General features: G+C 42.6%; 1 protein-coding gene across 1 annotated transcript in view; it reads left to right on the top strand.

Annotated features, from left to right (window-relative positions):
* LOC310785653 (tropomyosin alpha-1 chain-like) overlaps nucleotides 1–6376 on the top strand; it is a 79126-nt gene extending 72750 nt beyond the window's left edge. The window contains exon 11 of the mRNA XM_083646798.1: nucleotides 5247–6376. Coding sequence (XP_083502924.1) covers nucleotides 5247–5250 — 4 coding nt within the window. The 3' untranslated portion in view covers nucleotides 5251–6376. The remainder of the gene's footprint in view (nucleotides 1–5246) is intronic.
* Nucleotides 6377–13551: the final 7175 nt, after the last annotated feature.

Raw genomic sequence — 13551 nt, forward strand, 5'->3', positions numbered from 1 at the left:
AAAAAAATGTAGCCTAGATATGATTTTGTCCAGAATTCCATATATCGTCGCTGTCGTTCCAGGACCTTGAATCTCCAAAACAGCAACTTTTCAGGAAGTTAAAAAAACCTGTTTGCTCTTAAAATACTGAACCAAACGTCGTCAAAGTTGGCACATGTCTTAATTATAGTTAGTTTCCCGCTGAATGTGTCATTACTTTATTAATATCTTACCTGGATAAGCTCAAATGATGTTTATATTATCAGTCCGAGTTGGAAGGACTCTCTCCCGGCCAGTCAGGCGGGAGAGAGTCGTATGCTCATGCACGAGCCCCAAGCTCCGTGCAGCAGCAGCCCTCCTCGGCTCTCATGTGGCCGAGCTGGGGGCTTGGGCATGGGCTGAGAACAGTCTGACATTTCCGCAAACAAATCTCATCGCAGTTTAGCGCACATGTAAAATATAATGCTATACTACGACGTGACAACGTGACAAAGCTGCTCTAAACACATCGGCTACTATAATATATTTCCCTGCATCTCATACTGAGATTAGATCGGTATTGAGTTTGGACAGACTGAATGGGCCGAGGAGGAGGAGGTGGGGGCTCTGCCTTTTGTGTCATCTAGAGTTGAACTGACAATTACATTTGAACATTATAGTAGAGGACCTGCATCAGAAATGTATGCACTTCAGTTAGGAGAGAATATCTCAACTGTTATAGACTAAGGCCATGTTTAGACGACAACCGTCTCTGCATAAAACGGCAAACTAGCGTTGCGTCCTCACCTTTTATTTTGCATTTACACACAGCTGGTGTGATAACGATTTCAGTCAGACTGTCAGGCTGACTGAAGCCGCAAAAACGTCAAGTGAGCCAGAATAACATTGAAACCTCTGGTTAAAACCTTCACAATAATGGTAATTAAATAAACTAATAGTCTTATTGATGCATGTTTCAACGTTTTTTGTGTGTGATCCGAAATACACAGAAGACATATAGAACACAGACAACTAAAAGTCAATTTTAACACGCAGTAAGTCGACGACCCTGATTTTTATTTACAGTTATAAAATACGGCTTTTATTTAGAAGGTAAAAACACCTACCTTCCCCTACTCTGTCTGTTTCTAACGAGCTTGATTTAGCTTTGTGATTAAAGTTTTTAAATGCATTTTCCACGCGTCTGACATAGCAGTCACAAATGGTAGCCTAATAAACTGCTCCAGATCATGCTCCAGATTGGATTACCGAATAAAAACCCAGTAAAGCAACATAAAAAAGACCTGAGCACAAGTCAATGCGACTCATTATGCCTGTGCCATAAGGCTGTATTGGGCTAGTTCAATGTTCCTATTGCCTACCATTGTCTAACATGGCGAAGGGGGGCTGTATCATCACCTGAATTCAGGGCCGCTGGAAGTCACTTTAAGCAGGAGGTGCACTGCTGGGAGGAAGGGACTCTTGCGGGCCCCACCGAAAAAACAATTTTTTTTTTTTTTTTTTTTGCCATATTTAGAGGAATATCTCATTTTAAATTAAGATTAGGATACTGTTGTGATGTAATTATTAGGAATTTTCTCCTTTTCTCACTCATTCAGAGCAAAGAGGGAGATATATAGCATGATGATAATGCTCTATATCTCCCTATTTGCTCTGAATACACCAGTTAACATGACACAGACTTAACATGATAGAAATATTATCAGCAAACTTAACTCATTGAGTGCCAGCCACTTTTGGAGAACGGATGCTCCCAGTGCCAGAGTTTTCAGAGCGTTTTCAGTGATTTCTCGAGGCCCACAGAATATTGTGTGATATTACTATGTAAACACCGAACACGCACAAGAACGAGCTGGCTCTATTGTATCATCAGCAAAAAAAAGTTTATTGATACCATTTTCCGTTCTTTAGTTATGAGCCGGAGAAGATAGGTTGTTTTCAGCGTTTTCAGGCTTTTCAAATTATTAGCTGAGATAATCCGCCTTTTGTGAAATGCAGCATTTCAAGCACATTCACTGAGTCTGAAGATAATATTTTCTGATGTAGTGACGTAGTTGTTGTGTGATGCCCTGCGTGCACCACCCCCCTCCCCCCCTCCCCCCGTAAACTCCTCCCCACACTGCACACAGCCTCACGCAACCATTATATTTTCGGAGTGCTGCGTTTGTGTGCTGCTGTCGGCTCTCAGCGCCACAGCAGGGAAGAGCCAACCCGGATTGCTGAATGGTTTGGCGTCAGGGGCTGCTTTCCTGGCTGCTAATCGGGTGGAGAAACTATACAGACAGACAGACAGACAGGGACAGAGGGGCTCAGTTGTGAGCGCGGATTGACTCCTGTTCGGAGCCAATGTCAGCTCCCGCGACAGAGCAAATGGCTCTGGGAGCATGCATCGGTTTGTCTTTGATCCACGGCTTTTAGGCTGTTTCTCGGACCTGTCTCTAATCTGGACTGCACCGAGCAAGCACTGTCGCCACCTAATGAGTCCGTAAAATAGGTTATACACCTCCAATAGCTACTATAGTTGTACAGGAGCTGCGGAAGGCTTTGATCGACGTCCCACCGTCAAAAAACGCATTGGACGTCGAAGGACGTCCGTGGCATTCTACGTCACTATTTAATTGGACGTCGAAGGACGTCCATGGCATTCAATGAGTTAATGACTAGATTAATTATATATAAAGTTCACATTTCTTTATTGCCAGATTAAACAATTCGTATTGGTTGTTGGTTGGTTCAACACAACATGTGCGCTTCTTCTTCTTCTCTAGCCTACAAGCATGTAACTTCCTTGATTGTTATTAGGGCTGGCACGGATCACGGATGATCCGTGACCCATACGGATCATCCCCCACGGTTCTGAACGCGGTTCAGAACGTCAATGGTCCGCGGACCCCCCCCCCCCCCCTTCGTTTCATTTAACGTTTAACGTCAGTGTATGAGAACGCCTCCAGCGCAGCCAGACACAGACAGGCATCATCATGGCATGCACAAGTGAGCTTCCTCATCCCTTGTCGCCGCTGTAAAGTCTCTCTGAAGGCTGTGGCTAGTGGCTACTAAAGACAGCGTCACACAAACTTATTTCAACACCTCTGACAAAGCACAGGAATGCGAGCAGCGTGTTGTGGGCTGCACAAGATAACGAGAGCCACAACACACACACACACACACGCGCACACGTTTCACAAACACATTATCACCAGACGGTGAAATGTTGCCTTGGACACATAACAAAACAACACGTGGGGCCACCGAGTAGCTTAACGTAGCATCAACGTTATGTTTCCAGACTCACCCGGTCTGGTCTGTACCCGTGTCAAGTGACTACGTTAGCAAGCAACAGCCAGGAAGTTAGGCGCAGTGCCACCTAAAACAGGAAGTTGGGTTGTTCTGCCTTCAGAGTAAAAGCATAAATTGTGTCATGAGAAAAAAATATTTTTTGAGCTGTGCAGGGCAACAAATGGTTAGAGAAGTATAATAGTATTAAAAAATCTAATCGAAAATCTAATTTTGAGAGAAAAAATCTGATATAGCCTATTTTAATTTTTTTTGCTGATCCGAAAAATCCGTCACGCGATCCGATCCGTGGGTTTTCTGATCCGTGCCAGCCCTAATTGCCCTAATTGTTATTGTTGATAATTCTATTTAAATAGGCTACATTTTCAGTATATCAATAATGCAATCATTTCCCGAAACATTTCCAAACAAGAAAGGAACATAGTGCACTGCAAAATATTTTTAATTACATTTGTAAAAAAAAAAAAAAAAAAAAAATTACCCAATCATCTCGCTACTAGGGGGTGCTGCAGCACCTGCAGCACCCGTACTTCCCGCGGCCCTGCTTGAATTGCATTTCTCCACTTTACACGGCGACAGTAAGGGGCAGCGTTTTCAAGAATTCCACCCTGGGACCTGTTTTCATGTTTTCACCCCCCAATAACGCAGTCACCGTGTAAAAGGAAGGCACTAACGCTAAAAAAGTTTGCCATTTTATGCAGGGAGCGTCGCCGTGTAGACCCCTGCAAACAACTTGGGATGTGTGCCAAAATCTCTATATGGGGCGAAAAACACGAAAATGTCCAAAATGGCCCTTTTGACACTAGGTAGAGCAGGTCCTCTGTGATATCTGTGAGGGACTTGAGTTGATGTAAGGTGGATGATCCTGCTTGTGATACAGTATGACAGATGGGACAAATTCATAGCGTCCATATAAAGCAGGGCTGCTTCAGTTGACAGGAATCAGGAGATGTTTTAGTCTAGTGAAATGTTCCATGGTCTCTCTAAACCAGGGGTCTCAAACTCATGGCCAGCGCGCACCTGAACGCAACATGCAAGATACCCGCTGAATAAGTTTCTAAATGTTCATTTCATTCTGGCCAATACTCCACTTCTGTTATATGTTATATCATCTGTCCAGAAAAAAAAGTCACTTAAGCAACATCAGCCTTTCAGCCAACACAGTCCCAGAGCGGATTACTGAGCTGTCAAGTGACATTTATGATCAGTTCTAATTCTAGCTGGAGTTCCAAGGGACAGTTGAAAATTAACACAATTTAGTAATGTGCATTGTCCCTAAAAAAAGAAAACAAAGTCCCTCAAATAAACAAATGAATTGTTAATGTAAAAAAATGATTGTCCCTCAAATAAATGAATAAATTGTTAATGTTGAGAATTTGAACGGTTGCATTTTTCTCTTTAAAAAAAAAATACATGACTGGACACTCAGCGGCCCCCAGGTAATTTGAGTTTGAGACCCCTGCTCTAAACATACCTCAATCGCTTGGTTTGACCAAGTACAACTATTTTTATAATAAGCACTTCACGAAATATAGCAAGATAAGAGAAGTATGCTGAACATGGAAGAGGACTTGACTTTGACACTATATGGAAATTAACAATGTTTAACTTCCCTCCATCATGCACAGGACTCTGCTCCAAATGATGTCATCAAGATGTCATTTGGAGCAGTTCTGCCATGGCGTCACTATTACTGTTGCTATCATTATTCCTCTCTCTACATTCATTTGCAGTACTTCCTGGTCCAAATTACATCATTATGACATAACTTGGTCCAGGAAGTTCCTGCAAAAGAACGGAGAGCTCTAGGTCTAGGCAAGATGGAGGGAAGTTAAACATTGTTCGTTTGCATATATACAACTGATTTTGTAATGATACAAAGCTGATTAAACTTAGGCAAAGTCGCCCTTTAATACATTACATAAACGTCTTCAACTTGTGGTCATCATGGTTGTTGCTCCTTGTATTTTCAGATAAATGTCTGGAAGGTCTGCTGCTCTGTCAAGACTCTCAACTCTGTCTGAACATCAGTTTCATCTGTCCTCCCTCCCTTTGGACTCCTCTCCTGTTTCATTTCCTTTACTGTCTGTTAAACTCGCGTTTCCTTTACTTTACTGTCTATTCAAATGCTGTTTCCTTTAGTGTCTGTTCAAATGCTGTTTCCTTTAGTGTCTGTTCAAATCCTGTTTCCTTTAGTGTCTGTTCAAATCTTGTTTCCTTTACTTTACTGTCTGTTAAACTCCTGGTTCCTTTACTTTACTGTCTGTTAAAGGGATACTCCACTTTTTCGGGAGTTAAGTTCATTTGCCACATCCCCCCCACATAACCAAGAAAACACCATGCCTGTCCGTGCAGTTTACAGTGAGCTACAGTCATGAAGTCACAGTGCCAAAATACATGTTGTGCTTCGGGTACTCACCACACGAAGAAATATTAATCCAAAATGCACATAATCTGTCTTTTTGGAAGGAAAAGAGGTCGGCGGCCATGTTTGGAAAGTAGTGCCAGCTACCTGTTTTCCTTCCAAAAAGACCGATTATGTGCATTTTGGATTAATATTTCATCGTGTGGTGAGTCCCTGAAGCACAACCTGTACCATTAGCCTCCATTCTATGCCGATAATTACGAACTTCACGACTGTAGCTCACTGTAAACTGAGCGGACAGTGCCGGTAAGGCATGGTGTATCTTGGTTATGTGGGGGGGATGTGGCAAATGAGCTAAACTCCTTTACTCCTTTACTACTAGTTTCCTTTACTGTCTGTTCAAATCGTGTTTCTTTTACTTTACTGTCTGTTCAAATCCTGTTTCCTTTACTTTACTGACTGTTCAAATCCTCTTTCCTTTACTGTCAAATCCTGTTTCCTTTACTTTACTGACTGTTCAAATCCTCTTTCCTTTACTGTCAAATCCTGTTTCCTTGACGTTTTCTCATTGGACTTTGTCTGTAGCACTTTCTTAATGAGTAACTTGTTCCTTTTTCAATCTGCCTCTAGTCATCTCATAGTCATTGGTCAAATGTATTCTGTTCAAGGATTCTCTGTCTCTGATCTCACTCCTTTGCTTTTGATGTGATGTGATTTGTCTATAAATGATGAACAAAGGGAGGGAAGAAATGCAAGTGTCTGTTTTGTTTTGCTCTGTTTTATGATTTTTATTCATTTATTTATATGGTTTAAAATCACAGGGACATTGCACACTAATAAACATTTCTGTAAATGTGCCAGTTTAGCCATCATGGCTATTTTTCATCTGCAGTCCCCTGCACGCCATCAGGCCCCCCAAGTTTGAAGTCGATCGGACAAACGGTTCTCAAGATAAGCCACTTTTGTGTTTGCCAGTAGGTGGCTGTGTGTGTGGGATGGGGTGTCTGTGTCTGTGGGGTGTGCCGTGGTATCAGTCGGCCGGGCTTGCCGTTTCACTCTCTCCTTAATTCGAATTCTGTCAACAGCCAATCAGATTCCTTTGTTTCACTCTCCTCAATTCGAATTCTGTCAACAGCCAATCAGATTCCTTTGTTTCACTCTCCTCAATTCGAATTCTGTCAACAGCCAATCAGATTCCTTTGTTTCACTCTCTCCTTAATTTAATTCTGTCAACAGCCAATCAAATTCCTCTGTTTCACTCTCTCCTTAATTCAAATTCTGTCAACAGCCAATCAGATTCCTTTGTTTCACTCTCCTCAATTCGAATTCTGTCAACAGCCAATCCGATTCCTTTGTTTCACTCTCTCCTTAATTGAATTCTGTCAACAGCCAATCAGATTCCTCTGTTTCACTCTCTCCTTAATTCAAATTATGTCAACAGCCTATCAGATTCCTTTGTTTCACTCTCCTCAATTCGAATTCTGTCAACAGCCAATCTGATTCCTTTGTTTCACACTCTCCTTAATTGAATTCTGTCAACAGCCAATCAGATTCCTCTGTTTCACTCTCTCCTTAATTCGAATTTGGTCAACAGCCAATTCGATTCCTTTGTTTCACTCTCTCCTTAATTCGAATTCTGTCAACAGTCAATCAGATTCCTTTGTTTCACTCTCTCCTTAATTCGAATTCTGTCAACAGCCAATCAGATTCCTTTGTTTCACTCTCTCCTTACCCTAACACCCCCCCCCCCTCTCTCTCACACACACACACACACACACTTGAGAGAGAAGGGCTATCAATAAGGGTGCTTTCACACTGGCGCCCTGGTACCGTTCCCGAGCACACTTTTTTAATAGTATTTATTTTTGAGCAGGGAACAGTCAGTGTACTTTACAGTTATAATTATAATTAAAGGACGGCTTTACCGTGGGGAATATGAATATATATTAAATCTCACGCCCCTAAGGTTTTAGAATCCGTTGAAATTTTTGAAATTGGAGCTTCACTGCCTGACAGTGAAGGCATCTCTCACATTTTTAGGGAAGCCGGATGACGCGTTACGCGTCACCCGGCTTCCCTCCCCGCTTGCGGAACTTGAGCGCCTATGAACTACAAGTCTTGTGAGCCATGGTCCCGCCTCTAGAGGTCCTCCACGCCCCTTCAGAGCTCTCGACGAAAAGCAAAAGGCAGCCATCTTGTTCACCCGCGTAGCATACTGTAGCTAGGTTAGCTTTCCATAGCTCCTTGCCAAGAGACCATATCTCTGGAACGGAAGCACCAAAAGACACGGGACTGGCGGCATTGGAAAGCTCGTCAAATTTTACATCTAGTAGTAGGTGAGTTGAAGTAAGGAAATCAACGCTGAGCAATGTACCCATTTTTACCCATTTTTACAGAAAATAGTTACAACATCAGATGCGCGTAACTCCTACGAAAATGCCTTAAAATGCATGAATTTTTTTTTATGAAGACATCTCCCGACATATATACTACCGTTTACATTTGGTGCAATTTTATTTTCGATTTATTTTCGATTTTTTCTTGTTCTCTTGTTTTATTGTCGAAGCCTTCTTCTTCTTCTTTGACTTTTATGGCGGTTGGCAAACATATATGTGCATTACCGCCACCTACTGGAGTTTGATATCAGCCAAATGCCTGAGGGGTGGGCATGTAAACGAAGGCCACGCGAGCCCAGTGCATTGTGGGAAATGTAGTATTTCGGGTCCCCGCACCCGCCCCTCCCCTCCACCACCCCCCCCCCTCCACACAGAGTGGATTTCTGGTGATATCTCTGGCGGGAAACAACCAATTTCAAAAATTTCAACGGATTCGAAAACCTTAGGGGCGTGAGATTTAATATATATTCATATTCCCCACGGTAAAGCCGGCCTTTAAATGTTCTTTTTTAACAGTGAGACCCAAGGTCCAGAACGTTTGATGAGTGTGAATGTTGCATTCCGTTGGGAACCGTGATAGGGTCCACTTGAAAAGGTGGTCTGGGGAACGCTTTGGCATACCTGGGTACGGAACACTTGCAAATGTGAACGCCACACACATGGGCAAGGATACACTCCACGCGTAGTTGATGACACAAGTGCACAGTGTTCTGTTCTGTTCCCGAGCGTGGAAGAAATGTTGTAATGTGAAAGCTGACCAGCGGGGGGCACCATATAGAAAATCCAAATTTTGTCCCAATGTATTGTAAACAGATTTTACAGTAATGAAACACTACTGTGAACAAATGTGCAGTAGAGACACTGTGAAAAGAAACAGTAAAACACTACTGTAAACAAATATACAGTAATAAAATAACACTGTGAAAAGAAACAGAGTAAATAAAATGGTACTGTAAATACATTTTAAAATAAAGAAACCACTACTGTGAATACAAGCACTGTAGTTCCACTGTGAATATAATTACAGTAAATTAATGGCTACTTGCTGCCAGTAAGTTACTGTAAATTTCACAGTAAATGTTTCACAGTCTGCACTGAATAGACAGGGCCTGGGGTAACCAGCCTACACTGAATAGACAGGGCCTGTGGATTAACCAGTCTACACTGAATAGACAGGGCCTGGAGTAACCAGCCTACACTGAATAGACAGGGCCTGTGGATTAACCAGTCTACACTGAATTAGTGCTGCACGATTAATCGAATCACAATCGCAATCGCGATGTCAGCACGTGCGATTACATAACCGCAAAAGTGTGCGATTATTTTATTTTTTTCACGTCTTTTTGAGTGTGTGTGTGTGTGTGTGAGAGCCTCCTCTAAACTAACGTTACACGCGACGCAGCAAACACACGTTTCTCTGCCATCACACTGGGCATCAATACTAGCGGGAGACTTCTCCCATGCACTCCCGCAAATAAGTAATGTTATGTGCAGCAAGGTTACATATTATCTACCGAGAGGGCGAGAGAGAACATCCATGATCACTAACAGCAAGCTATGCTAATAACTAGCTAGCCGTTCGTTCAGAAACGCATGTAAACAGCCGTGTGATCAGTGAGAATGTCAGTAAAATAAGGAGAGAGCTGCAGGTGCTTATGCAGAACTAGTGCGCGATTAAGTACACAGTGGGGATGACCCGCTGTGATGAAGAATATAACGAGATTAACACGGTTGATAGCAAAACACTGTCGCAGCTGCCAGCACTGGCAGCATCACCTCCAGGCTAGCTAACTAGCCTGTCACATGACGCCTTCATGGTCCCTCGTTAAAAGTCTGCAGATGCACGTTCTCACCTCTCTCTCTCAAGAAGCGTCACGTGAGTGTGGCGTTTAAGGCCATCTGTCGCTACAAAATAAATAAACGGGGTGTATCATTCATTAGTATTGCTGGACAGACATGTAACTAACTTTGCAACTTTGCTGAGCCATCTTCTATGTGCTGTAACACAGTGCAGTTTCTATTTGACTGGTGTTTCTTTTTTACATGTTTGGGACAGGCAAATGTCTCAAAATGTTTTATTTTTTTGTAAAGATAATTTAATTTCAAATTGTTTTATTTTTTTAGTTTTAATATATTTTAAATTGTAACATATTTCATGTATTTTAGTCTGTGATATGTGAAACCGTGGTATTTTTGTCCAAGGTTATCATACCGTCAAAAACTCATGCCGGCACATCCCTAGATACCTCTTGTTTATTATATCGCAATCACAATCGCAATCGCAATATTGTCCACCCTAATCGCTAATCGCACCTTTTCCCCAAATTGTGCAGCACTACACTGAATAGACAGGGCCTGTGGATTAACCAGTCTACACTGAATAGACAGGGCCTGTGGAGTAACCAGTATACACTGAATAGACAGGGCCTGTGGATTAACCAGTCTACACTGAATAGACGGCCTGGAGTAACCAGCCTACACTGACTAGACAGGGCCTGTGGAGTAACCATGTCTACACTGAATAGACAGGGCCTGTGGATTAACCAGTCTACATTGAATAGACAGGGCCTGGAGTAACCAGTCTACACTGAATAGACAGGGCCTGGAGTAACCAGCCTACACTGAATAGACAGGGCCTGTGGAGTAACCAGCCTACACTGAATAGACAGGGCCTGGAGTAACCAGTCTACACTGAATAGACAGGGCCTGTGGAGTAACCAGCCTACACTGAATAGACAGGGCCTGTGGAGTAGCCAGTCTACACTGAATAGACAGGGCCTGTGGAGTAACCAGTCTACACTGAATAGACAGGGCCTGTGGAGTAACCAGTCTACACTGAATAGACAGTAAATACATTTTAAAATAAAGAAACCACTACTGTGAATACAAGCACTGTAGTTCCACTGTGAATATAATTACAGTAAATTAATGGCTACTTGCTGCCAGTAAGTTACTGTAAATTTCACAGTAAATGTTTCACAGTCTACACTGAATAGACAGGGCCTGGAGTAACCAGTCTACACTGAATAGACAGGGCCTGGAGTAACCAGCCTACACTGAATAGGCAGGGCCTGTGGATTAACCAGTCTACACTGAATAGACAGGGCCTGTGGATTAACCAGTATACACTTAATAGACAGGGCCTGTGTAGTAACCAGTCTACACTGAATAGATGGCCTGGAGTAACCAGCCTACACTGAATAGACAGGGCCTGTGGAGTAACCAGTCTACACTGAATAGACAGGGCCTGTGGATTAACCAGTCTACATTGAATAGACAGGGCCTGGAGTAACCAGCCTACACTGAATAGACAGGGCCTGTGGAGTAAACAGCCTACACTGAATAGACAGGGCCTGTGGAGTAACCAGCCTACACTGAATAGACAGGGCCTGTGGAGTAACCAGCATACACTGAATAGACAGGGCCTGTGGAGTAACCAGCCTACACTGAATAGACAGGGCCTGGAGTAACCAGTCTACACTGAATAGACAGGGCCTGTGGAGTAACCAGCCTACACTGAATAGACAGGGCCTGTGGAGTAACGATTCTACACTGAATAGACAGGGCCTGTGGAGTAACCAGTCTACACTGAATAGACAGGGCCTGTGTAGTAACCAGTCTACACTGAATAGACAGGGCCTGTGGAGTAACCAGTCTACACTGAATAGACAGGGCCTGTGGATTAACCAGTCTACACTGAATAGACAGGGCATGTGGAGTAACCAGTCTACACTGAATAGACAGGGCCTGTGGAGTAACCAGTCTACACTGAATAGACAGGGCCTGTGGATTAACCAGTCTACATTGAATAGACAGGGCCTGTGGAGTAACCAGCCTACACTGAATAGACCGGGCCTGTGGCGTAACCAGTCTACACTGAATAGACAGGGCCTGTGGAGTAACCAGTCTACACTGAATAGACAGGGCCTGTGGAGTAACCAGTCTACACTGAATAGACAGGGCCTGTGGAATAACCAGTCTACACTGAATAGACAGGGCCTGTGGATTAACCAGTCTACACTGAATAGACAGGGCCTGTGGATTAACCAGTCTACATTGAATAGACAGGGTCTGTGGAGTAACCAGTCTACACTGAATAGACAGGGCCTGTGGGAGTGGCCATTTCCAAATGCTTGTGGCATGATGTGAGGTTCTGTCATTGGCCTACATACTGTATGTGACACGGACTGGTAATTTGAGTACAAAGTAGGCAGAGGTCATTTTTCAGTTTTTTACAGATTATGAAACTACAGACTGTAAGCTTTCAAATGATGTGTCACACATCAAAATCTGAAAATAATTGAAGAAGATATGCTTATTTGAATGTTGGTACACCTCAAATCAAGTTTCCTAGAAAATCAACCTGAAAGGTGAGTACTTTTCAGCCCTGGGCCAGCCAGGTAATGGCGGAGTGAACAATAGCTGCTCATTTACATTAACCACTCCCCATCCACTCCAGTTGTCATCACTGTCACAGGTCCCCAGCAAAAAGGGGGATACTTATTTTCACTATAATTCCATCCACAAGTAACATAATGATAGAATGTAGGGCTATTTTGGTCATGGGTTTCATACACTTTCTGTAATAAAACATCTAAAAGCAAAACTCTTATCAAATGGGGGTCCGTGGTCCAATTTTTGTCAGTTAGGGATCCTTGATGTGAAAAAGTTTGAGAATCCACTCTCTTAAGTGACCTTGACCTTTTCTTTAAAGTTGCAAGTAAGCAGATTCCAGGCATATTGGGATAAATTAATGAAAAACTTTAGTGTCATTGTACTTGGAACAATAGAATGAATAATATAATAATAATAATATACCCAGCAAAAGTACTTTTACTTTACAATTGATGCTGAATATTCTTGCAATTTCTATGGACTATAAAAATAAACAATCTGTCATTTATTTTATCATTGCACATATACCATTTAATAAGACTACTATAAAAAATAAATTAACTTCTGGGGCAACGTTACACAGCCACTAACACCACCAGCACATCAGCGTTAGCTTGTTAGCTGCTGTGACTTAATCTGTTACTGCATAAGTACTACATAAGTGTAACCGTTCAAGTGAATTTATGTCATATTCATGGTAAACACGAGCCCTCTTGCAAGCAGCAACACACACGGTTTTAACATTTTAGTAGCGGGGAGTGAGCATTGATAAGAAGCGACAACTAGTCAATTGTTCCATTGCAACAGTGCACAAGAGACCGGCCATTTTGGGGCGCAACAAACCTCTGTGCTATAGACCAAATCACCGTGACGTCACCATGTAAACAACATTTACTTCCGGGTACCACTTCGGGATGGCGCCAGGTTTAAATTTGCGTGTTGTCAAATAAATGCTGTCAAACTCTTGTTGTTTTCGGCCGACTACTTTCAATTTAAATGTTCAAACGGTTGGTAAACATGCTTGTCCGACGTATCTAGGCTTTCTTCTGTGTTTGTTTCATGTAGTGTTAGCTAGCTAATAACGTTTGTTTACAACTGTCAAACTCGCTGTTTTTTTGCAGA

The sequence above is a fragment of the Poromitra crassiceps genome (assembly GCF_964638095.1).
Source record: "Poromitra crassiceps genome assembly, chromosome: 11".
Classification (NCBI taxonomy): Eukaryota; Metazoa; Chordata; class Actinopteri; order Beryciformes; family Melamphaidae; genus Poromitra; species Poromitra crassiceps.